We start from the raw sequence: 27,653 nt of genomic DNA, 5'->3' as shown, positions 1-27,653 counted from the left end.
ACATTTCATTGGTACATCAGGCAGACATCACATGATCGGTCAAGTCATCTTTTTCTAAAGCCCATTGTTCTGCACCTGCTGTTCTTATCATAATTATACTCCCTTTTATTTCTCAGCGCCTGTTTCAGTTTTAGTGACTTTCCCCCTGCAGTTTCCCCTTGAAGAGCTGAATAACAACTTCTTTTCCATGCCTTCTTTGTTTGTTCATGAACTAAATATATTTCTCTGGCCCCCTCCTTTTGGAGTTCAGTGGTTTTCCAAAGAGCCTACTGATTTTCTAAAAGCCTGCCATCTCAGTGGTCTCCCATCCACATGCTAAGCAGGGCCGACCCTGCTTAGCTTCTGAGATCGGACGAGGCCAGGCTAGGCTGGGCCATCCCGGTCAGGGCGTTGCATCTTTAGAACGGATGATATCTTCCGAGGGCGGCTACGCTGGATGCACATCTCCTGATACAAATTAGATGTCATCTCACTCCTCTCGCCACTCTGCCCTGGATTTTGCCCAAGGCGTGATTCTCCCACTTCTTCCCTTGATCAGCCTTGATTGCGCCAACCACGCCGACTCGTCGCGAACGAGCGCCAATAGGAGGCAGAGGACCGGCCTCGGCCATGTGGGGCCCAGCAACGATGCGCGTGCGCAACCGCTCTTGGCAAGGCCGGAACAATCTATTCGCCCGGGAGCAAAAATGACAGAATCCTCTCTCTCTCCCACCCCCCCCCCCCCGCATAGGGTCGCGCAAGCTTCGACTGCCGCTGTGACCACGTCGCAGCCAATGAAAAGTGTGACCGGGATTGAGTGAGCCGCGTGGCAGCCAACCGCCGCGGAGAGGGGGCGGGGCTGTCCTGCGAGACCGGTCCGGCGGACAACGGGAGAGTTCAGTCTCGCTCCGTCTCTGTTCCTCTTCGTTGTCGTCGTCGTCGCGGTCTTGGCGCCATGGAGGCCTCGGACGCTTCCTCCGGCTCAGGCCTCTTCTACTGGGCCGGCCTGCTGACTGTCGCGTACTTCGCTCTGAGGGTCCTCTACCATGTGGTGAACGGCGTCCGCCTGTGGGCTCTGGGCGATCCTAAAGCAGTGGGCCCGCACCTGGGCGCCTGGGCGGGTGAGTCCGCGGCCTCTGCGTCCCTCCCACCGAGTCCCTTCCGGTGGGCCCACCTGGTCCTCGGCCCCAGTCTTTTTGCCCCTCTGCGGCCCTCCTCTCCTCTGTTTCTGCCTTTCCTCGCACTAGGCTCTTTATCAGCTCGTCTCCTTAGGGGACTCTTGCGCAAAAGCGCGCTTCTCTTCCACCCCTCTCTGACCCAGCAGTGTCCCCATGCTCTTTTTTTAGGGTCTCTCCCGCCCCATCCCTGGTTTGAGCTGGTTCTTCGTTTGCCCTCTTCTGCCTTAGGCCATTTATTCATGGAAGGTTTTGCACTGGATTCGTCACTCTATAGATGCACATTTTCCCCATCTGAATTCTCAAAACTCTGCATGGCGGCTTATTGTTGAGTTTTGAGAATATGGATGGGGGGAAAAAGTGCATCTAAAGAGTGGCAAATCCAATGCAAAACCTTCCATGAATAAATGGCCAACTAACCCGTTATTGTGACCTTGAGCATAGGCCGAGCTCGATTTCTAGTCATGGAAGGTTTTGCATTGGATTTGCCACTCTTTAGATGCACTTTTCCCCCATCCATATTCTCAAAACTCAACAATAAGCCGCCATGCAGAGTTTTGAGAATTTAGATGGGGAAAATGTGCATCTATAGAGTGACAAATCCAATGCAAAACCTTCCATGAATAAATGGCTGTTTTAAAATCGCATTTATACTTGCGAGGCAAACTTTTTCTTTCAAGAGCCTGCCCCTTCCCGTTCAAGTCTGTGTAATGGTGAGTTCATTAACAAACTCGTGAAACTACTTGAGGTCGAAATGAGCAAAACGGCTTTCTCACTTTTTTCAAAGCCTGTTTCTTCGTGTAATAACGTTATGAGTACTGTTGATTGACCATGGAAATACTACTTGTTCTAAACAAAATCCAGTGCAAAATGCATGCTAGTTTTGAGTGTGCTCTGTACTACTTGTGTGTTCTTTTGCACTAGTTGAACGGTGACTGCAGATTCTTTGATATAAAGAAAAGGATTAATATACTGTTCTATGTCCTTTTGCTGCTACTTGTATAACTTCTCTCATAGGGAAAAGAGGGTGCTGGTTTTATGCTACTTGCTGATAGAATAAAGTTAAGTGGACTATTTTATTTCATAAACGTAGACTCTTAAAATTTTGATCCTACAGGACACCCACATTAAAATGCTAAAGGAAGTAAAGAGGAACCAAGGCTAACGGAAGACCAGCCTAATAAAATGAAGTGCAGAATAGTTGTGTGTTTAAATTTTTTTGTTTGCATACCTGGCATGCCATTGGAATTATTTCTAATGTATTGCCAAGTATGCATCACAGCCTTTTAAGTAACTAGTTTTTAAAAAATTCTTGCCATATTTTGTCTTTGATAGATGATTGTGACTACCTACTTTTATACTTCCAAGGGAACACTGGCCATTTATGCACGGGAGGTTTTCCCTTGGATTTGCCACTCTCTAGATGCACATTTTCCCCATCCAAATTCTCAAAACTGTGAATGGGGACTTATTGTTGAGTTTTGAGAATGTGGATGAGGAAAATGTGCATCTAGAGAGCGGCAAAGCCAAGGGAAAACCTCCCATGCATCAATTGCCACTGTGTACCATGTTGGGGATTCTCCAACGTGCTAGCCCAGATGACACCACCACTGTGGTACAGAGGACTGGGTTTGCTACTAGTGCCACATGAAGGGGTGTCGCATGTAGTTCTCCGCCCTGTTCTTTGTGTAATGGAGCATAGGTTTAGTTGCTTATACAGTTCAACAGCAGTTGTCTGTACCAAGTTAATTTTTTTTCTTGCTTTCATTTTACAATACGCTTTTGACTACTGTCACTTATTAGTTTTCCTAGTTACAATTATATTTGTGTGTGTGTGAGAGAGTATCTTTTATTTTTGATATCAGAAAAACAGAACTTGATGTGTGTTTCAGATTGCTAATTAATGGTAGTTGAACTGATAATAAGAGAACAAGGTGTTCTTTTTAAGACCTGCAATAGCTTAGAGGTGATTTGTTTCTTTGCATTACCTCCACTTAGGGAAGAATTTCACAAGAAGTCTTGGCTAATTAACATCATTGTATGTAAAATATTTTCAATTGCTACACATTTCCACGGTTGTTATGTTTGGGCACAAAGCCAACTTACATAATGCATTCCCCAGAAACTGGCATTTGGAGATACACTGCTTTTGAACATGGAGGTGCTGTGTAACTGCAATATCTGATAGCTGTCAATACATTTATTAATTGCACATTCTTTTTTAAGGCTGTTTATTTTGGTGTCCCATCACATCTTGTTTCATTTACCTTTCATGTAGTTCAAGATATTTTATCAGAATCCCTTTCCGCACTGTGCCTTAGAAGATATGATCAATGGAGCTAGGGACAGACTGGGGGCGGGTATTTTACAAAACTAAAGGAAGTTGTAGAATTGCAGGAAAATCTGAAATCCAAGAAAAATAAGTTGGGGGATTAAAACTCTCCAAAATAACAGAAACAGTGCCTGCAGTTTTAAGAAAAGAATGCCCACTGAACATTTAGTGACTGCTGGGGATTGCTAGGCAACCACAATTGTATTGTCAGATCTTCCAAGCATTGTTTATTGTGAAGCAAAGACATAGTGTGGGGAGACAAGAGTGGTCAGGAAAGCAGAAACAGCCCTGGAAGAGCTCCTCCTCCACTGTCATCTCCCCTGGTGGAAGAGGAAGGCCCAGCGGCTACTAACAAAAACTTTACTATCCACACAACTAAGCCTGGTGATGGTGGCCACCATACAACTTAACTCAGCCATGCTTGGCAGCAGCCACCATACACCAGGCCACTACACAGCCCATCCTGGTGCGGGCCACCACACAGCCCATCCACACTTTTCCCAGGGAGAGCTTGCCATGACTAGAGAAAGAGGGAAAGTTGAAGGCGGGGGTGTAGATGAAGGTCGGTGGACTAGTGGGAAGGAGAGAGGGAAGAAGACCAAGCAGCAGCAGCCTTTGCTCAACTGGGCCAGGCCCAGTGCTAGCAGTAGCTGCCACCACACACCTGAGCCTGGCCTGCATGATGCTGGCAACCACCACACAGCTAGGACTGGCCCTGAACTTATAGCCACCATGCAACTTATTCAGGCCTTTCACTGGAAGAGCTTGTTGGGTGTGGAGGGGGGGGAGGGAAGGAGAAAAAGCTGAAAACAGGGGCAGATAAAGGTAGTTGGAGAAGCTATAGGGGGCTGCCAGGGAAGGGAAAGAGGAAATAGTGGAGAAGAGGATACAGGGGGAAATGAGAGGTAGAAGTATTTAATATAATCTAATATAGTCATTCAATTAAAGATGCCAGGGTCTGAATCTGGGATTTCTGGGGGCAAAGCAGATGCTGGACCATTGAGCCTTTGCTCCACTAAGCTTTTCTAAGCTAGAGATCCTTTTTGAGATGGGGTGACTACGAGGGTATGCACTGTTTCAAACACAGCTGTTCTTTAGACTTTTTTACAGTTGTTATAACAAGTAGGTTTATTTCCATTTCCTTCCCCAATAATCACTGATGTTCAATTTGTCTTTTTTATTATCTCTCTCCACAAAGTTTTTCATCATACTTGGTGTTGTAAAATTAAGAAATGTTTGCCTCAATTTGAATTTTTTTTACATTAAATGACATTTTCCATTTTATTGACCTTCCATCCAGTTTAGACACGTTGGTTTTGGAGCTATTCTCTGCCTGTCTGGGATTTCAGCAAAATACTTAATATTTCATAGTCTTTCACAAACTTGGCTGTAACTACTCACAACTTACTCAAGAGTCACTCATAAGTTCATTCTGTTTTCTATTTTTCCCTGGCCCTATCCCCCCTCCCAGATTTTCACTCTCCTTTCCATCACAGATCTCTGCTTTCCCAGCTCCGTTATCCCTTCTTTTTGTTTTCTGACCTTACTAGTCAGTCTGCATTTCATCTGGTACCCTTTTTCTTTCTTCAGTATCTCTCTTGCTCTGCTTCTGCTGTCCCTTTCCTACCTTCTTATTTCAGTGATGCTGAGGACTTCATCATCTTCTTAACACATTCATACACTGAAGAGGTTTTGGCTGTACCTTGGCCATGTGGTTTGGCTAGGTGACTGGGAAAAAAAAGTGGTGATAATTCCAGCATATGATTATGATTCCAGGTAGAGGAGGAGTGACACTGCCTGCATTATGTATGTATCCCTCCCCCCTTACCACTAAATATCAAATTACAGGTATTCAAATTCTTCCAGGGTCTGTTTAGAGTTGGGGTGGGGGGAGCGTAGTCAGCTTCCTAATTTTAGGGTAATGCAGTGATGGTGATAATAAATTTTATTTATACCCCGCCATCCCCAAGCAAACCAGGCTCAGGGTGGCTGACAACAGGTAAATATACAATAATATAAATATAAATTAAAAATATAAGTATTGTATATATTTGTAATTTTGTTTGAACAAAACTAGGGTGTCTAATATTTTGGATTTTGATATGATAAATAGTAAAAGTTTAGGTATTAACAAACGTATTATGCATTTTTTTATTCCTAAAGAACTAAAATAGATTGCACATGCTTGCTTCATTCTCTACCCCACCCCGCATGAAAAAATAGAAGTCTGTCTTCATGACTTAAAAATTTATCTATCCTTGCTAGCTGTCTCAAACTTGTTCCTGTATGGACTTTTCTACTTTGGTGGGAACTGGAGCACCAGGGAAGGAAAGTAATAATTAGTTGGCATGTTTATCACATGTCTAACTATGCCTTTTGCAAATGTTTTCCCTTACAGAGCAAAATGTTTCCAGTTTAAATAAGCAATAAGTTTTCAATGTGTCATTCTAGATTCTTTTTGCAAACATGGCCCTTGTCATTATCCCCCAGCACGCACACACCGAACAGTTTCAACTTTCACAGGGGCAAGTCCAAGGGTAGTCCGAAAACCAGGTCCTAGCCAAGGTCCAGACAGTTCACAGCAAGGTCAGGAGTAGAGAGACATCTTGCTTCCCCACAGCTACGCCCTTTCCAGCTGCTTATAAACAGCCCGCCACTCAGGCAGCCTGTGATGCCATGCACCTGCCAGCCACCTCAGACCTGCTCCTGCAAACACTCATCCCCGCTGTCAGTGCTGGGTTGGTACCAAACTGCCAGTTGAGCATTTCGCTTCTGGTCCTGTAAGGTCTTACGTGTTCACCTCCTCTGCCATTCCTGAGGCTCTGGTGACGATGGGAGGGTGAACAGACAGGCAGCTGGCTTTCCGCAGCCAGCTCAGAGCTGGAGGGCTGAGGAGTTGCTGTGCTGGTTCCTGGCTGTGGGTTTGGGTGTGGCCTCGCTTCTTCCTGTACTACCTTAGCTGCCAGCTGTGGATAGAAGCCAGGGCTGCTGGCTGACATCAGAGGAGTAATCGGTATTCCCTGGACCCGTGTAGGCCATGACAGCCCTACAGAGATGTTGGAAATGAGAGTTATAATTTTAACATTTGGAGCTTTTGAAAACATGCATTTGTAAACACAAATGTTACTATGGCCAAGTCATAACATTGTTATCTCTTTCTTTTTATCTTAAATTCTGAGATAACAAAGAGAGGGTCCTGGGTTTTCCATCAGGTTTCTTTCTTAGACCTTCTGCCCACCATCTTGCTGTAATTGCTGTAGCAACCAGATATCCAATTCTTCCTCAGAAGATGAGAGAAGTGATTAGTCATTACATATGTGTATATAGGATTAAATATATGAAGGCCTGGGGGAAAGTACATTGTCCATTTCTCCGTCCCCCTGGGCACCTTTCAGTTTTTACACTGGAGCACTAAAAATTACTGTAAAATATTTTCTTTTCTTTTTTTGGAATGAATGCAGCACTTTTTAAGACAAAGGTTTTACTTAATAAGTAGTATGAAGATTGTTTTGCATAAATATCTGCCGCATTAGATGATCCTTCTGTGGACAATAGACATATACCACAGGGAATATTTATTGTTAAATACTTAAGATTAATTTTGTGAACAATTTGCTATAATGTATATGATGATACACTGTTGAAGAGTTCGAGTTAGCAAAAGCTAACAAAGATTTTAATGAGAAATGATGGGAGTGTCAGAACATACCGGTAGATGCAACATTTTATCATATATGGTAGACATGTAAGAAAGCAAGAAAATATTGATAATGATATATAATGAAATGCAAAAGATACTAAAACTTACCGTATATACTCGGGTATAAGCCGACCCGAGTATAAGCCGACCCCCCAAATTAGAGGCCAGAAAAGGGAATTTCTTATTGACCCGCGTATAAGCCGAGGGGCAATAAGAAATTTCCTTTACCCGCAATGCTGCGCTCTAAAATGGCGGCCGCCATTTTAGAGCGCAGGGCCCCTGCCCCAGGTCGCCCTCCTGCCACCTCCCAGGCCCTCCCGACCCCAGTACCATCCAAGGGGGGGAGGGGGAAAAGCCCCTGAACCCACTACTTACCTGGAGAGGCGGCGAAGCGGCGGCGGCGCGTCCTTCCTGGGCCGGCAGGAGGCCCCTCCAGGCCGCTGCCGGCCGGAGGAAGGCGCCCAGGCGCGTGGGCGGTAGCGGCGCGACGGGCAGGGGCCTCCCATGGCCCCTCCCGGCGGGGAAAATGCCGGGGGGGCCGGGGTAGCTTCCCTGCGACTGCAGAGAGGCTGCCCAGGGCCCCTCCCGGCGGGAGAAAATGGCGGCGGGGGCCAGGGGGACCAGGGCAGCTTCCCTGCGACTGCAGAGAGGCTGCCCAGGGCCCCTCCCGGCAGGAGAAAATGGCGGCGGGGGCCGGGGGGGCCAGGGCAGCTTCCCTGCGACTGCAGAGAGGCTGCCCAGGGCCCCTCCTGGCGGGAGAAAATGGCGGCGGGGGCCAGGGGGGCCAGGGCAGCTTCCCTGCGGCTGCAGAGAGGCTGCCTAGGGCCCCTCCCGGCGGGGGAAAATGGCGGCGGGGGCCGGGGGGGCCAGGGCAGCTTCCCTGCGGCTGCAGAGAGGCTGCCCAGGGCCCCTCCCGGCGGGAGAAAATGGCGGCGGGGGCCAGGGCAGCTTCCCTGCGGCTGCAGAGAGGCTGCCCAGGGCCCCTCCCGGCGGGGGAAAATGGCGGCGGGGGCCGGGGGGGGGGCAGGGCAGTCTCTCTGCGGCTGCAGAGAGGCTGCCCAAGACCCCTCCCGGCGGGAGAAAATGGCGGTGGCTCGGCGGCGGCGGTAAGTTCCCCCCTCCCTCCTCCCTCCTTCCCCCTTCTACCGTATTGACCCGTGTATAAGCCGAGGCCGGCTTTTTCAGCCCTTTTTTTGGGCTGAAAAATTCGGCTTATACCCGAGTATATACGGTAAGTTTGCGTTGAATCTGAAAAATATGTTTAGTATCTTGCTAAGCCACATTCCAAAAATACATATGGAATTATTTAAGTATATGGTGACGGCGGCAAGAGTGATATATGGAGCAAAGTGGAAAGGAAAGCAGAGAAATACCCAGATATGATTGAATGGAAGAATAACAGACTATGCAACAATAGCAAAACTAACATCTCTGATACATAATAGATCAATTTCAGGAAAAATGGATTTTAAAAGCTATGTAGCTAAAAATTAAGAATATAATTAAATTAAAATAGAATAAGAAAGATTTAGTTAATACATATTTAAGAATAAATGTATTTATAAGATATGAAAATAATATATTGAGAACATAGAGTAATGTAATTCAAAGAAGTTAATTGAAATGTAATCTCAAAAAGTAAGCTCCATATTTAATAATTTGATTGTTTATGTTTATTTCTTTGTATTTAAACATAAAACTTTACTATTAAAAAAGGGTAGTCCTGTGTAGAGCGTGTTGCAGTAGTCCAATCTGGAAGTGACCATTGCATGGATCCCTGTGGCTAGGTCATTGCTCTCCTCTCAGGGGACTTGGTTACTAAAGATGGGGACAGATCCCTGTGTGACCAACTGGATCGTAAATCAGATCTCAGAAAATCCCATGAGGCCTCAGCCCTTGCAATTAGGGCATCAGCCAAATTATCTCTGTTTGCAAGGGGTTCCAATGTTTGGGCTAGGAAGCTAGTTCAGCTGTTCCGGAGGTGAACAAAAAGCCCAGGGAAGGTGCTAGTAGGATCTTCTCATTAAAGCAATCTCATTTATAGCTGATGCCACTCTGGATATGCTGCGCTTTTCCTCCTGTACTATGGCATCAACAGTAGCGACATGTAAAAGCTTGTGTGTCAGAGCATGGCAAGCTGATTACCATTCCAAGCTAATATTAGCATACTTTCCGCGTTAGGGAAATAAACTCTTTGGAAACAACCTGGATGACATCCTGGTAGAAAGAGCATACCGTATAGCAGAGATGATAGAAGGCAGATCGTTTCATATTCCTTTTGAAGCCAGAATACTCTGCTGTGCTTCAGGGGTGACCAAAGAGACCCCAACTGGAAGAGAAACACAGGAGAATAGCCAAGTATATTTCCAGTCCATTGAAAACATTGAAGCCATAGAACAGGTCCTTGACTATGAAGCATCATCAGGGGTTTACTTGATTTTCTTCATGGTCCCCAAGAGAAATGGGGACTGGAGGGCGATTTTAGATTTAAAGTATTTACACAGATCTGTGGTCCACAAACACTTGAAGATGGAGACACTCCAATCTATCACAGAAATGCTTTGCCCACAAGACTTCATGGCTTCCATAGACCTCACTGAGGTATATCTCCAAATTCCCATTCTTCCAGCTCACAACATGTTCCTGAGATTTGCCTACAGCAACATATACTACTAGTTCAAGGCCCCACCCTTCATGCAAGCTATGGCCCCAAGAGTGTTCTCCAAAGTACTGGTGACCTTGGTTGCTGTTCTCTGTCATCAGGGAATCCATGTTCAACCATACCTGGATGACCTGCTGATCTGATCTTGGAGCCTGATACAAGTGCTCACAGACATTCTGTCCATCACTAGCCTGCCATGGGTTCCTTATCAATCAGGCCAAGAGCACAGTGGGTAGAACACTTGGGGGGTCACAATAGATTTCTCTGTAAACAGGCTGTACCTGCCAGAAAAGAAGATCCAGAAAATCTCAGGCATGGCGAAACAACTAATATATTCCAGGTCATCATTACTAATGACTCTGGCAAGACTTCAAGGCCTAATAATCGCTTGCCTGGTTTTGGTTCCTTGGGCGAGGTTTCACTTTCATTCTCTGCAATGGTTCCTGAAGCTGTACCAGCTTCAGATCCTTCAGAAGATGAACATTCTCTTATTTCTTACTTACCCTCTTTGACAGAGTCTCGTGTGCTGGACTCAGCGATCCAGTCTAAGCAAGGGCATGGAATACATCAAGCCCATCATAATCCAGGTATTTACAGACGTGAGCCTGGCAGGCTGGGGGCAGGGAAGACATGCACGAGGGACCTGGAACTGTGCAGAAAAGAAGAACATCAACTTTCTCAAGGGTATTGCAGCAGATGTTGCAGGTGGACTGACTTTCCCACCCAACATGGGCTGCAACTGCTTTTCGATGTCCCAAGTCAAGATGCCCTTCCCTCAGAGTGAGAAAGGGACATTGGCACTTAAAATGAGAGTTCCTTCTGCTCTGAGGAAGGGAGGGCATCTTGTCCCACTCTGATTTAAAGGGGCGGGGGGAGATAACAAAATTTTCTGTTTCTTAAAATGCTGAAAGGTTTACTTAGCATTTTAGTATAGATACTGCTTCAGGAGTTACTGAACTGAGGAAAGTGGGTGACTCCATCCAGGAGACAGGAAATCTGGAAAATTTTAGTCCTGCCTCCTTGATGGACAGATGGGAATCACCCATGTCAAGATGTCCTCTCTTCCTCAGAGCAGAAGGAACCCTCATGTTCCTTTCTCCTCCCTTGCAGTGTTCTAGGCTGCACCAAGTGATAGAGCAGTTTTTAAGCCCCCGCCCCGATAAATGTGACTGAGTCATGTCAGGGCGTGTATATGTTGCATATAGCTAGGCTTTGACCCCATAATGAAACCTGTGCAGAGTCTGTATTGAAAGGATATTCTGTTACAAGTGGGCTGCACCATGTATTGCACTAGCACCTCTGGAATTGTTCATTTACAGTGGTGTTTGAAATGAATTTTAAAATGTGTTCTAGCTATAAATATTACTGTTAAAAGAGACAGCTTGGTCTTTGTAAGAAAACTTTATAGTTATTTGACATCGAGGATCATTTCTTAGTGTGAGATCTACTGGTTGTTGCCTGAACCAGTAGTTCAGTGTAGCAGTTTTTTCTTCACCTTTTTTGGGAAAAGAATTCAAGGCTTTAATCTCTGTTTAGAACATGAAAATATTGGGGCAAGTGAAAAAGCTTGAAAGGGAGGGATATAGAATACTGTGTGCATTTCTGGTCACTGTATCACAAAAGGGAAATTACAAAGCTGGAAAAAGTACAGAAGAAGGGTAACCAAGATGATTACCAGTGCCAGGAGGCAACATCAGGGGAAGGCGTTGACCTCTGCCCTGCTGTTGGACCTCCAGAGGAACTGGTTGGCCACTGTATAAGACATTGGTCTGATTCAGCAGGGCTCTTATGTTCTCATTGTGCTGTTTTGATTGTTCCATTCTCAGCTTAGACAGCAAAGGGAAGGTTATTCCATTCAAACATGCAATAGTGTAGTGTCAGTTCAGAATAGGGAAGGAATGCCATGATGATACTGAAGGGACAACACTCAAGGGTAGATCAACATTATTGTATCATGAGACAGACTTTAACCAGAAGAGAGGAAAGGCTTTGGAGGTCTAGTGTTAGAATAACGGTCTAAGTTGACTTAACCACTTAGCATGATAATTACAGCAGACAGTATAAAAGCAGTCGTCTATAAAGTTCATGGATTTATGACAGCCAAGGATTAGCAACCAAGGTACAGAAGAGGTGAATGCTGGCAATGTTTGTGTGGCTATTCACTTTGGGAGAAGGGGATTGAAGAGCCATTGTCCTGTGTTTCACCTTACGTACAAGTGAGTCAGAAGGTAGCATGTTGGATCTTCAGTCTTTATGCAGTTCAAATGATGATTCCTGTTAAAAAATCAATTACAAAGTAGCAAATTAGACTTGAGAAAATGTGTTTTTCTGTGTTTTCTGTATTTAAGGGGGCAAATTTTTGAGTTAAATGTGTTTGTTTTTTTGTATGCTGTCATAAACACAGTTTCCTGGGCCTTCAAGGCTTAAAAATGGTTGAGGGTAGCTTACCTTCTGTTTACCATGTATGTGATAGGTTCTGCATTTCTGACAAGCACCATAGAGAGAGATACTTAAACTGAAACCATCTTCAAGAGAATTGCCTTTTTCTTTACACTTGTACCCAAGGGATTGTGAAGTCCTTGCCTACTTTTTCCAATTTGTATCTGGAACTTTCTGCATTGCTATGAGGAAGATTCCAGAACCTTTTCCTTGGGTTCTTCCAGTTATAGTTTGTTCTATTTTTACTTCCTCTTTTGCTCCCAAGCTGCTCCTTTTTATTCTCATTTTTGCTCCCAAGCTGCTCCTTTTTATTCTCATTTTAAGTTCTCTAGTCATCTTACTCTATGATTCTTCAAGATCTGAAACTCTTTAAACATGATAGAGAGATGTGCGTACTTGAGGCATGTTAGACTATCAGAGAAGAACACTTTTGGACAAGGAATCTACGATCAAATGCAAGATGGGGGCTGTGTCAAAATTCTTCTATTCTCGCAGAGGACAATATGTTACAGCGGCCATCTGCATTCTAAAGGCTAAATTACTCCCACAGCTCCTGTACGGGATTCCCATATGGGGGATAGAGAGTATCCAAAGCATCAAAAAAAGCCAGGCAATTTTTGTAAGACATATATTAGGTATCCCCAACTGTGTGGCGTATCCTGCCCTTTGTTTAGAGCTGGGCCTAAATCTATTAGAAACCAGAGCATGGATATGCATATTCGAGTTCTGGCTGCTTCTTCATTTCCGGGCCTCAGAGTTAGGGCTGACATGGTGGCTCCTTTCCAATATCTTCCATTCATCCTGGAGAGAAGCGATCTTAACCAAAATTAAGTAAATCGGAGTACCTTTTGAACCCCTTCTTCTCCTAAATGAACAGCGAGCTTACAGAATGCTCGAACAAAGGATCCTAGACATCGAAGGACAGACGCTACAATCTATGGCTCTGAGAATGTGTTCTCCACTGCACTTTGGGATTCTCCCAGGAAGAGAGAGACTGTCAAATTACTCCTCCCTCATTCTTTCGACTCAAAGACGCCAGTTTATGCTGGCTCGTTTAAATCTCCTACCTCTGTTCCAAAAAACAACCTGAATCGGTAGCCCACATCCTTCTGCATTGTGAATTACATTCTTTAGCAAGAGAGAAATATATAAAACCCCTCCTAAAAGACAGTCGAGCTCGAACTGATGTGAGGCTTGTACGTTACTTACTGAATGACTGTAATACTCATTTGACTTGGTCGGTAGCTAGATTCCTTGAAGTTTCATTAGGAACATCACACTAAATGGGCCTACCCACCAGTGTTCTTTATTTGACGATGCAAAATTGCTGATATTCTAGATATCATGGTCTTTTGATTGGTAAATTTTAAGTAGAATTTGTTATGATTATGCCAATAAAGGTTTTGAATTTGAATTTGACAAGGAATCTCTGATTGCCTCAGGAGGTCTTCTTACAAAGTGTTTAAGAGGGAGTGGGAATATGGTTCAGATGAAATCTCACACTGAATTCTTAATGGCAATCTAAAGAGTGTAATTAACTGAGTGAGCCTCATAAGGGCAGGAAGACAGCAAACCACAGGTTGTGATTCTAATGTAATGGCAAACTATGCCTTGTTAATTTTTCCATTATTTAGTAGTGTGTAAGGAGAGAAGGAAAGAGGGGAGAGCACATGAGCTGGAGGTCCCCTCCCATCCAAGTCTTGACCTAGTTTGTTATGTCTGAACCACGCAGTTGTGCATTTCACTCGTTCTTGTACAAGAAGTGTACATATCTCATTGGGTAAATGATCAAGTTAGGTTATGAAAAAGATGTGATATGAATCTATTTCTTTCCAATGAGCTGGAAAGGCATGACCAAACTCTGGACTTTAGTTTACCCAGTTCACTTAACTGGGCTATTGCTGAAACCTCAAATACTTTACAGCAATTTTCTCCGGTCTAGAAAGGGTTAAGAAGTTGGGACCAAAGGCATGATGAGAATGAAAAGCTAACAAACAATGGGATGGTTCTAATGGTTGGGAAAGAACTGACAGTTGCAGGTCTTTCCCAGGATCCCTTACCTCCAGCAGCACTAATCCTGAGAAATTTTATTCCTGGTTTCATAGCGCTTGCTATAATCATAGCCATGTGAGATGGGAACTTGCAGTGGTATGGGGACACTGGCAAGACCTGTGATCTTGCTGGGTCCAACCCCCGTGTATCTGCTCTCCAAGGGTATTGGCTCCCCTTAAGCCGGGATAAACACGCTACATGTCTAACGCTGCCACTGGCCAGACTGAGCAGATGCCAGTGTCTATGGGATTTTTTCATCGGTTCTGGCCCCATAGTGCTTCAGGTTATTCTCTGATTTCTTCAAGCATTTTTGTGCCTTTGGTTTGTGCTTCTTTCTTTCTTTCTTTCTTTCTTTCTTTCTTTCTTTCTTTCTTTCTTTCTTTCTTTCTTTCTTTCTTTCTTTCTTTCTTTGTTTCTTTCTTTGTTTCTTTCTTTGTTTCTTTCTTTCTTTCTTTCTTTCTTTCTTTCTTTCTTTCTTTCTTTCTTTCTTTCTTTCTTTCTTTTCTTCTTTCGAGACCTCTTTTACCCTGTTCTTTTTCTGGAAGCCATTTTTGAGTCTCCTTTTTCCTTGTGCATAATGTTTCTTTTGGTTTTCTTTGTCTCACCAATCTCCAGCCCACTTTCCAATGATTGGATTGTCATCATTGTCAAACTACTCCCCCCCCCTGCCCTGAAGACGAGTAGTTTCATTTTTTATTTTTTTAAAATGGAACCCTTATATTGATATACCCATTGTAATGATAGGTTAGCAAGTTCTCTGAGCTCCCAGGTTTCATTTTTTAAAAATAGTTTCATTTAAAAAAAAGGAACGGAGACGGCTCTGGTCATCCTTACAGACGATCTCCATCAACAACTGGATCAAGGCGATTGGGGCTGCTGATACTTTTCAGTCTGTCAGCAGCCTTCAACACGGTCAATCATGATCTTCTTGACCGATGCTGGAATTCGGGGCACAGTCCGTTAGTGGCTGCGTTTCTTCCTACAGGATTAGGGACAAAGGGTGGTGCTCAGGGAGAAGGTTTCACAGCTGCAGCCTCTGGTGTGTAGGATGCCACAAGGCTCCATCCTCTCCCTGATGTTATTTAACATCTATATGTGCACCCTTGCCCAGATTGTCTGGAGTTTCGGGCTGGGTTGTCTTCAGTACGCTGATGATACTCAGCTTTACCTGTTAATGGACGGCCATCCGGACTCCACACCAGACACACTGGCCAGGTGCTTGGATGTCATGACAGGGTGACTGAGAAAGAGCCGTAGGTGAGATCAGTACTGGCCTCCTTACTCCCCATGCCCCCCTTTAGTCTACAGTCACCTTGTTGGGGGTGGATAGCCGACCCAGTTTTGAGCTGCTCTGTTTTGGGGTCGCCATCATTTGCTGCAGTGAGCTCTGTATACATATGGTGACCATCTAAAAATTGAGGAAGGGTTTTATGTCTTTATGTGTTTTATTGTTCTGTTTTAAAATTTTAATGCTGTTACCCAGCCTGGGCCTGGCCTGGCCGGGGGAGGGAGGCTTAGAAGTATGAAAAATAAATAAATAAATTTCTGATTCCTTCCCTCGCGGACTTATGCTTTTCCCCTCATATCTCCACTAGAGACTTAACTTTTTTTTTTAATGAAAGCTGAGAATTCAGAAAACCTGTTAAAGCTACCATTACAATGGTAGATTGATAAACAATGTTTTAATTCTGGTTTTTAAAAAATGCAGCCGTGATATTGATATTGTCATGGGAAATGGTGAAAATAGGGAGAAATTTGCCCATTGGAATCTTATATAGACCTCAGAAGTAAAAACGAAGAAGGTTGCAGAAGCCTCACTGTAATGCTGATGCAATACTTGTTCTCAGGAATACGGGTTTTCCTGTATTCCTCTAAGATAGGCACGGTGTGCAGCTCTGTACTAAAACAAGGTCACTAGATAAGAGCTGTATAGGGTGGTGCAGTTGCCCTGTGAAAGTGCTGATTGTATTATGATGTAATAGGAAGCTCCAAAATGAGGCTACCAAACACCTCTCTTAGGGAGGTAAACCAGCAACCTTAACTATATTCTTAACAAGGAAACAATGATGGAAAATGTTCTGTGTCAGCAAAATTAACAGAGCCATGGGATGGTTGTTCGACACAAATGGCCATGGTAAGCAGCACCATCTGAGATTAGATACACACTGATCCAAAACATATATAAGGAGCAGTTGGCCAGCCAGAAGACAGAGAGTTATTGAAAGGCTGACACCCGCAGACCTGACATGATTCTCTCCATCTCTTGCGTGAGATGTAAAAACTTGAAGCTCTGATTCTTGCATGGACTGAAGCTCTCAAGGCAAAAGAGGTTTCTTTAAATGTTTAGTTCTTGTATGTTCTGGATAATTACAGATACCTCTAACATTTTACAAACCTTCCTGTGAGGATGGAAGGGAAGACTCCTTTGAGGGGATTCTTTTCAGAATAGCCAGTACTTACTAAGGCTGGATGTCTGAAATGAATGTTTTCAGACTTCTCCATCATATGAATGGGATGGAGGCTCTTAGAATTCCTACCATCCTTAGAGTGGGGTCTAGGAGTTTGGATCATTCCATATTTGGAACACTGAGAGCCCATTTATTCTAACAAGGATTGATGGAATCTCACAAAGATCTATATAAGTCTTGCTTGGCTTTCCAGTCCTTGCAAACATAACGATTGTAAAACCTATAGTCTCCTTTACATAGGACTAAAAGCTAATTCTCTGAGTTTGTGTCAGAAATATTCTCTAGCTGACAGAGAATTCTGAACATTCTCTGAGCAGAAGCCGGAGGTCTTCCTAACTGACAGGAGTGCCTCTGTACTCTGTGATAGTACACAGTGCTTACACAGATTGCATGGAGTAACATTCATGGAGGTATTAGGCTCTTACATTGAACTAAAGGTTCACACACAAATCTCTCTGATATTAGCACTATCAGAGAGACTTCATAACAGCTTTAAGCTTACACATAACACATTACATGGCTTTTTCATAAGCTTTGCATTGCTATCTGATTTTGACACAACTATGGATAGCATGCACATACCATAGATATCCCTAACAAGGATCAGAGGCCTTTTCATAGGCTAAGAACACTGAGTGATTTCTCTATGATTTCATGGACTTGGTCCTGGCATGGACTGAAAATATGCTTTAAAATACAATTTCTACATAAACTCATGGAACCTGAGATTTCTTTAACCTTTGCAAAGACATTGCAATCCTAAAATAACATAAAAGACCAAAAAGGTTAACATATCCTGAACATGGACCAGGAACTTTTCAGATCTCTTTAAAGCCTGATATATAGGTTGAGAAGGTTTGCAGATGACATGACGGGGTATAGTATGTCTTCTGTATTACTATGACGTTCTATGTGATTTAAGTGAAGATGCTCTTAACCATATCAAATCTTTTTCCATTACATTAACCATATTTTACAAGATTCCTATAACTGCTTTATATTCTGAATGAATGTGCATTTCACTAACCATATTTTACATGATTTCTGTAACTGACATATTCCTGAATGAAATAATATCACTGGTTTAAGGACTGAACTCTTATATAGAGAAATATAAAGAAATAGAGATTGTTTAAAGATTGCTTGCATACATGAACATGTTTAAGACTCATAATGTCTGTATTTCATAACATGTTTTAGAACTTTGTAACCATTTACGTGCATATATTTTATGTGAAATAAATAGTAAATAACTACACATTCTTTTCATAATTTATTGTAGCAATTCAAGAGAAAACTTACTTCGGTAAGAAGCATTGAGTCCTGTCTAGTAGGTGTCTAACTGAATAAGATAACACACTTCTTCTCAGGAAGGGGTCCATTCTAAGAGTTTAGGCACTGAAAAGCATTGACCCGCTTCAATATATCGACATGAGCCATGTACAAAAGCTAAAAGGGGGAGAGGAGCTGTGACACCACCAATGATGGCAACACCCTCCCTGGAAAACCCTGATTATTAAAGGCACATGCAGAAGGAAATAAAATGACTCCACAACTATGAAAATGCAGAGGGAGGGCAGGTGTATGGACGATCTGTGCCCAAGTCGATTCTGATGCTTGTGGATTGACTCCCACGAAAACCAGGATTGTCGAGCATGCGGAAAAGTCCTAAATAATACTCAAACCCCAGAATAAACATTCTTAGTTTCCTTCAGACCCAGTCTTGTTGAAACTAAGCAGGTATGGATCTCCAGTGCTTGAATGGGAGACAATTTGAGGACATCATGTATGCCACCTGGAGTTCTATGGAAGAAGGACAGGATGTAATAATTAAGAATTGGTTTTGATGTTGGATTTCTTGATTCTGGTTTTGAGACTGTAAAGGGAGGTGCCCCGAATTGTCAAAGGGTCGGGATCTTTGTTGGAATTGTTAGGTAGAAGTGTGAAACATGCAAATAGGCCTCTTGCTAAGGAAAGGGGTCTGGGGTGTATATTTTACAAAGATACTAACTGTAGCTCTTAGGAGCTTTGAGACATGGCCTGTATTAGGTTTTGTAGACGTACAAACCTTTTGCCATTTTCTGACAGTTTCCCACATATACTTAAGAAATCTTAACTCGAAAATATCCTGAAGCGGTAACAGAGAAGTATTTTTAAAAATCAGTCGGATGAATGTAAATTTGATATATGTATTAGAGCTGTGTGTTGTGGTTGATCTTAATAAAAGCTGCTACTTAGCTTTTGTTTTTGGATTTTGCTGTCAACCAACCTGGCTTCCTACTTCGTGGTATTAGAGGCCATATATAATTTATGACATTTAAATTAAGAACTTAAATATACATGCATGTTGCCTTTGCAGGTCCTATAAACCACTTAGGCAGTTTTTCTGAGAGCAGTTGACCAGCCTAATAAGGAAAATGTTACACTGTCATCTGTTGGCAAAACATTTTGGTTTGAAAATCTGTCCCTTTGAGTCAATGTATTTTGACTGTAGAGGGAAGCTCTCAGTGTATTGTTACATAGCATCCTCTGTCGGCTAACCTGTGAAATGACTTTATGTACAGAGCTGTAACATTCCTTTCAAAGCTCTGATTTCTCTGCGGTTATATCATCAGACAGTTCACCGCAACAGTGAAAGCTGACATGTGTCTATTTTCATAATGTGTCTTTCTAATACGGGGGTTTGTGCTGAATAATGCAAAAGGAGTATTTTCAAACGTGGTATTGTAAGTGTCTGCTACACCGTGGGTTCTTTCTTAAAGTGTTTTCCTGTTTAAATTACCACATCACCTCTCTTGAATAGGCCTCCTCGTATCATTCGGCACTCCTTCTATGAAAGATAACTTTTTAATCACATCCTTTTAAAGCACATTCTTTGCCACATTTCAGTGCTAACAGTCTTGCTGGGTGTGGATTACCTAAGTCCTAACATTGAAGAGTTAATGGCAAATTTCCGGGGAGCACCCTATGCTGTTGCTTTATAGAAGCTATGGATATGGTGTGCTTAAATGAGAGCTCCATGTAACCAACTCCTTTTAAAATAAGGCTTTAGATATGAAATATTCAACCTCAGGCTCACCAGATAAAACTGCTATGTGCAGGGACCTTTCTCTTGAATGCATGCATTAGTGATCCCAAATGGGATGCATGTATTATCTGTTAGTTGGCTTGTTTTCTGTCATGTTTCATGAACCTACAATCATATTTTGGGTCAGTGTGTCTCTTTCTGATAGCAAAAGGAAAATTCATGCCTTCATCAATTTTGGGATCTTTTGGTTATAGTCTCCTACCACTAACTGGGGTTATTTGACACAGCACAAAATTCGTACTTGAAAAGCACTTCTTCCTAGGAAATAAAATGTAGTTTGTACATAGATAGTCACATGTGATTGGCACGGAGGTTCCATGTTCTTTCCTATGCCTTGTGTAATTATTTTGAAAGCCCAAAAGCCACCTTAGTCTGATGCACACATTCATTAAACTGGAGTAGCTAGAATAAAGCCCTTTAAAGATTGTGTCACTCATGGATCCATTGTATCTCTTCTGTTGTGAACACCTCTGAGAACGTCTTCCCTAGCCATGATTGGCTGGGTCTGCTCCCATCACATTTACATAGTGTTCTCAGACATGCATATGCATTTCAAACTTTACAGAAAAGATACAGATGAATAGTGTAGGAACTCAGGGATATAGCTCTTTGCTGTAATGTGTGTAATGATTCTAATACTGTTAGCACTGGGACGTGATTTAGATGCTGGGCTTAACTGCCTTGTGAATAAGGCAACTTTTATTTGTTGCCTGCTTTTATGTATGTTTTAACGGTCATACTTGCCGCTTATTAATTGAAATTGTCTTCTCCCCTACTTTATGCTTGACTCTGTCAATGATATAAATAAGCATAATGAAATTACTTGGTTAATGAATTCCAAGGGACATCATTCATGCGCTTAGGCTACTGGCATGAATGTGGTGTTCTCGGTGAGCAGTGGGACTCAAATGTATGAATGGTAACTGGATGTGACTGAGCCTAAAGGGAAGGACTGCGTCACGTGACAAGGACGCCGTCTAATCCATGTGCTTCTGTCTGAAGAGAGGAACTGAGGGCTGTTGAATGTAGCATGCTGATGCCCGTGCAGTATCAGGTCACTTCCTCTTTTCCCAGGGAGACTAAGGTACATCAAATAAATTCACAGTGGGTAGCCGTGTTAGTCTGTCTGAAGTAGTAGAAAAGAGCAAGAGTCCAGTAGCACCTTAAAGACTAACAAAAATATTTTCTGGCAGGGTATGAGCTTTCGTGAGCCACAGCTCACTTCTTCAGATGCAGCTAGAATGTGAATCCATCTGTCTTTAAGTAAAGGAGAGTGAATTCAGACAAGCATTAGTATGTAAATGTTAACAGTATGTAAATGTGAATAGCAGATGTGATAGGATTAGGTGTGGTATGCAGAAGAGTCTGTGATGTCCAGGGGAGAGATGGGTGTGGAAAAATCAGCATTGGTAATGAGCCATGAATGCAAGGTCTTTATTCAGCCCAGGTAAATGCATTGTCTTTAGTTTGAATATCATCTGTAATTCAGCAGTTTCTCTGAATAATAATCAAATAAATTGCAACTGAAATATTTAAGGAAGCTTAGTGGTAGTTTTTCTTTTAAAGCTATATTTGGAGAGCTTTCCCCTTTATCATGGATGTACCAGACACAATAAAGCCTAAGAAGCCATTTCACTATCCATATTAGCAGGCCGGGACCAATATGATCTAGATCTAGGAGCCAGTATCAATCCTTTATTCAAAATGTACTGATATAGAAATAAAGTATTAGATGTTTTATGCTGATTGGTTGATTCTCATTAAGTGCCATTAGACTCCTGTATATTTTTCAAGAACATTCATTGAACACTTTTGCTTATGTTGTATAGGTATTTCTGAAGAGGAGTGAAGTTTGCAGATGGAAGGGAGGAAGTGGGTTCCATCTCATCACTGTGGAATTGTCCGTACATATGATTGTACTGTCAGAGGGCCTAACATGGACAAGATGAAAAGTTGATTATGGCAGTAACTTTATGCACACTTATTTTGGAGTAAATTGTATTGAACATATGACTTCTGAGTATGTGTGCATAGTATTGCGCAGTGGGAAACCTTAAGTTGGAGTGATGACAATCATGTGTCATTCTGTGTTGCTTCACAAACTGAGGAGGTGAAAAAGCTCTGGTGGAGAAGACGAAAATAGGGCAGGGCCAGAGATCAGCGTGGCCCTAGATATACATATTCGACTATAAGATGTGCATACTTTCTTTGGGAACTTTCTTGCAGGTTTTTCTGGTGATAAGTGTTTTACATTCTTAACACAGCATCCATGACTTAAAGGTATTCTTCACATGCTCAGATATACATATTTCACATCATGGGCGATTGCAATTAATTATTTAAGGAGATATACTGAGATAGAAAGGACACTCATCCCTCCCCCACCCCATCCAAACTATTCCTGAAGCAAATGCCCTAACTGCAAACACATGGAGCAATCCAAAGTAGTATAAATTCGCTCAAATTTTTCTGCTTAGTTCTATTACTTGTCCATGCTGACATAAAGAGAAAAGAAAGCAATTAAGAAGAGGTAAACGAGAGTTTTCTGGAATGGCCTACAAGAATAAATTCAGACACTAAGGGGTTGAGATGAAAGTCAGATCCTGAGTTGTCTTTTAGTTTCTGTTCCCCCATCTCTTGCCAGGTAATCTGGAGAAAAACTGCTTGCATACTTTCCTAGACGTTGGTCTGAAAAAGGGCTAAGGAGGATGTGGGAGGCATGACATATTTGCCCTGATCTAAATAGCCCAGGCTAGCCCAATCTCTCCAGATTTCGGAAGCTAAGCTGGGTTGGCCGTGGTCAGTGTTTTGATGGGACACTACCAAAGCAAACCAGGGTCACTACCCAGAGGCAGGCAGCAGCAAACAATCTCCAAATGTCTCTTGGCCCTGAAAACCCTATGGGATTGCCATAAGTTAGCTGTGAATTAACAGCCCCCCCCCCCAAAGGCCTATTTCCCACACATATGCCTTTGTGGCTATGTCACTGGTGCCTGCATCTTTCACCATCCCAGCCAGTCTTCACACCAACCAGGCTTTAGCCCAGGACCCAATTTGCAAAGCTGAGTCTGGTTCTCCTTGCAGAGGCAGAGAAAGAAAAGGAGGAGTATATGAGAGAGCAGCTTCACTACTAGACACGTCTCTGTTACTGGCCAGCCTTGCCTGTCCTCATTTCTAAAGAGTTACACTAAGACTTCCCACCTCCCCAGTACTGTGCAAGAAGGGGAACGGTGTGGAGAAAGAGAACTCAAACCCTGTTTTCCTCCCCTGCTCTTCCTTTGCTAAAAAAAAAAGCCATGTCCACCTGCTTTTACCCTTTCTTCAGAAAAGCAGTTTGATGGTGGCTTTTTCAGGAACATCAGAAAAAAAACAAGAGTTAGAAAACCTCTTGAGTTAAAAATTGGCTCTTGAAGATAGTTATATAATACCATTTTACACATGACCATGTTTTAAAATCTGAGAAATATTTAATTCTTTGGCTTCAAGTGGGTATGAGTGAGGAATGCAGTCCTCAGTATTCCTTTTCACCTCCCCATTTAATGTCCCTTCTTAGATGCTTGGCTTTAGCTCCTGTCACCAGACTTACTTTATGTTGTCTTGGGAAAGAATCAGGGCCAAATGATATGGAGTATTTCCCTGCCATGTAATTTAGCCTTTAAAAAGTAGTAATGGGGGCCCAATAATGGACTGATAACTGAGTTCTCTACCACCACCACCCCACCACCCCATGGGGGGAGATTTTAACAGATATGGCATGGAAAAAGGAAAACCCTCAGTTTTGTTTTTACACCCATATCTGGCTACTTTTTGAATCTAAATTATGCATCAGGAATCAGATCATAGATCATCCCTAAATCCATATGTAGCTTTGGCCTACCAAAAGCTGCATTGCTGCTTTTTGAGATTTCCAGGAAGGTATATGAAATCTCCTTTGGAAGTAGGGTAAAGGGGTCTCCAGACCCCGTGTGCTGAACTTTGGACAAGATTTAGCAGCCAGCAGGACTGCTTGCTCTTGCAATTTTACTGGGCTCTGGAGGTACTTGGAATACTTTTGAAGCTTATATTAATGTTGCAGACAAGACCTTGCCTTTGCCTCTTGGTGGGGGAAAGTATAGTTGGCAACTTCAGACTTTGGCTAGCCATCAAGATCAGGTCAAATTTGTGGACCCCCATCTTTAAATCATAGCCTCTGACATCCCAGGTGCCAGTTCCCAGGCTTAGTTTATTTAGGCTCATTGGAGCATAGTGTGTGTGGATTTTTGTACTACTTTTCATATAGTACATGAATGTGGAAGATAGTTGAGAAATTTGAACAAAAAAAGGAAGATTATTTGTCCTGAAGCATTATGTTCAGTCTTGTGCGTAGTTGAAATTTAATTTGCAAATATATTGCTTATTTCTGGCTAGCAAAAGAATTAAGTCTGTGTGAACATGTGTGTGTATGTAAGCAATTGGCTTAGGTTGAATTTGTTACATTGTTACATGGCTGAGAATGTAGAAAACTGAAAAGCTATGCCACCAAAAAGGTGGTGTAGCGATGCTGCAACTCGGGGCATTCCCGGAGGTGAATGGATTTAGGATGCTGCCTAAAGGCAGCTCTTCCCCCTGGAACATCCACACACACATGCCGGTGCGGGCTCACACTTCCAGCGGCGAGGCTTACTGGCGCGAATGCCCCCCATGCCAGCATAAGTGCCCCTTATCCAGGGATAAATGGGCACTTACATTGGCACAGGGTCATGCTGGCTCCTATGCCGATTCACACACCCCTTCAGGATTGCGCTCTTAATCTCAATCTGTGCTTCTATACCTTGAAGTAAGAAGGAAAAGAAATGAGAAGGTGACCACTGACACATTCTTGAAATATACTTATAGACCTAAAATGTTTTAAAATGTTTGTCCCAGAGAAGACAGCTGCTGCATCACTTTAGCTAAGCATTTTCCTTTTCAGTAATTTTCTGATTAATATTAGCTGAAAGACATTTTCAAGTAAACTAAATGGACATCTAGCACATCATAGATCTAAATCCATGCACAGTCCTCTCTCCCCATACAGAATCTGTGAAACATTTCTCCATTGTGAGAGAGTCATAGTGGTGTACCAGCAAGGGACTGCGTTGATATTCTAGTAGTGTAGCTGAACCAGACAGGTCTGCAGCACAGTGTTCTATTTTTAGACTGTAGGTTGCCATTTTTATCTTGTGGAAATATTCATCAGTATCTGGGTGACAGACCATCAGTTTTTGTAAATGTGCCAGACCACATTTTTCCTTCTATCTTTTCCCCTATTTTAGACCTAGCAATGTGAGGGGGTTACTTTAGGTTTCAATTCATGTATTAAATTCCTTCGTTCACAGATCTTTAGCGTCATGCACTTCATTCATCTTTTTTATATTACGCAGCTGCTTACGCATCTCTGCTTATTGTCTGTTTGAGTGAACTGTTCTAATACATAAAGATTGAAGGTTTTGGGGAGGGGAAATGGATTCAAATGCTTTGGTATAATTTGTACTCTAGGTTTTCTCCCTGTGTACTTTAGCATGCCCTGAGGAGAAAGATTAACTTAAAACTGTATTAGTTCACTGGAAAAGACATTCTGTTTTATCCAGTACACAATGTACGCTTAGATGCTCTGCAGAACTCATACAATTTTGTAGATTATATTGGACTTCCACCAGGGAGACCAGCAATTAAACACACGGGTAACCTTCAGTAAATTATACTGGCAAGTATAATGATAGTTGTGTCCTGCCTTACAGGGTGACAGACACTACAATTGAAAGGTGCTAAAGGAGAATGGTTTTAATAATGATGACTGGGCATTGCTTTGAGGAGGTTTGCAACCAGTTTAACTACAATAGTCAAGGCAAGTGCAATGCTTACAATAAAGGGCAAACTACATAGTATCTACTATACAAAACACGTGTAGAGAAATAGGACAGCATTTCTTACTCTAAGACCATATTCAGATGTTAAAGCAAGCTGATGTTCAGTCTGAATCTGCACAAATCTGGCTTGTTGACTTTCATGTGTCCTCTTTGCTTTTCACAAAGATACAACAGAATCCCTCATTTAAAAATAATTCTGGTTACCCATGATGTACAAATGTAGGTACATGGATTAGTTTCCCCGCCCTACAAGTTGGAATAGTAAACTAGACTTTAATCCAGCTTTAAGATCTTGATTAATAGGGGGAAATTACCTAGCTCACACATGTGCCTGAATATGCATGTCATGGCTAACGAGTTTTAAGCTAGGATTGCTTATTTATTTAGAAAAAAATGCCATCGCTTCAGGAACCTGTCTGAAGCAGTTTACACAACCAAAATGGTAGGAACAACACATTAAAATATATTAATTAAAATCCTGTATTAAGGAAGTCTCAGCCCAGCACAGAAACAGGTCATAAAGCATACTGTGATCTATGTGAAAATGTAAAGGTAATTTGTCGGTACAGTAGCTCCTTGTGTCTCCTGGGTGGCATTTCCTGCTGTACTGTTGTAGAGATTACAGATAGTTAGTGTTGCAATACCTCTGTCTATAGCATTAAGGCTTCATTAACACTGGGTGGCATTGCGAGTCCAGTTCCATAACTTTGCATTGCAGCAAAACATAGAGCAAGGTAATTATCCCTTGAGTAGCTCTGGGATGCAGAAAAGCAGATACACTTTGATAATGGGCCCTGAACAAGGGCTGCAACTAATGCCAAACTTAGGATGGGTGCATGAGTTGGGATAATGGGTTTGTGTTGAACAAAATATTTTGTGATATCCAGGAATCAGATTTTTAGATGCCAAGGTGTCTTAGAGTTTTTCCTTCCTTGATGTCATGCCTGTCCATTACACTTCAATGGCAGTTTGTGTTTCCTGGCTGCAGGGACCTGTATGAATGACTGTTGTAAAGCACATTAAGATCTTTTTTTTTGCTTCAGCATGCACGTAAAAGTTCAGAAGCTTAAGGAGAAGTATCCCGGACAGTGTTTCAAAATTATAAATGAATGAGGGGTCTTCGGGGTGGGGGGTTTAGGGATTTAAATCAGTATAAATGTTGCTGGATGTAGCCATTTTATTACTGTCATATATAGATTGATGGTGGTGCTGGAAAGTGCCATCAAGTTGTGGGCAACTTATGGTGACTCCCTGGGGTTTTAGTCCACAATTTCTGGCTAGTCTTGGTAAAAAGGTAAAGATCCCCTGTGCAAGCACTGGGTCATTCCTGACCCATGGGGTGACGTCACATCCTGACGTTTACTAGGCAGACTTTGTTTACGGGGTGGTTTACAAGTGCCTTCCCCAGTCATCTACAGTTTACCCCCAGCAAGCTGGGTACTCATTTTACCAACCTCGGAAGGATGGAAGGCTGAGTCAACCTTGAGCCGGCTACCTGAAACCAACTTCCGTCGGGATCGAACTCAGGTCGTGAGCAGAGCTTGGACTGCAGTACTGCAGCCTACCACTCTGCACCACGGGGCTCATCTAGTCTTGGTAGCTAGACATTATTTTCTTCAAGCCAATTTTAAATTCTAATTCCTCCGCAGCATTATCTGTAACAGTAAGCTAATTCCTTGACTAACTGGACTTGTAATAACTTTTAATAAAAGGGAAACTATTTTCTTTAATCTAGCACAATACAATATTATAAATAAAAATAATAAATAGAAGCTGCTGCTTCTACTGAGAAAATTATAGCATTTCAAATTTGGAGCATCCATTTCCCTCCTGAAACAAGTAGAAGCCATTCTATTTACATAAAAACAAT

General features: G+C 42.6%; 1 protein-coding gene across 1 annotated transcript in view; it reads left to right on the top strand.

Moving 5' to 3' along the window:
- Positions 1 to 934: 934 nt before the first annotated feature.
- Positions 935 to 27,653, top strand: part of HSD17B12 (hydroxysteroid 17-beta dehydrogenase 12) — a 90,904-nt gene continuing 64,185 nt past the window's right edge. Inside the window, exon 1 of the mRNA XM_056850687.1 lies at positions 935 to 1,100. Within this exon, the coding sequence (XP_056706665.1) occupies positions 935 to 1,100 (166 nt within the window). The remainder of the gene's footprint in view (positions 1,101 to 27,653) is intronic.

This window comes from Euleptes europaea, chromosome 6 (genome assembly GCF_029931775.1).
Source record: "Euleptes europaea isolate rEulEur1 chromosome 6, rEulEur1.hap1, whole genome shotgun sequence".
NCBI lineage: Eukaryota > Metazoa > Chordata > Lepidosauria > Squamata > Sphaerodactylidae > Euleptes > Euleptes europaea.
Note: the sequence above shows the minus strand (reverse complement) of the source record. Positions and strands in the feature narration are given on the sequence as shown.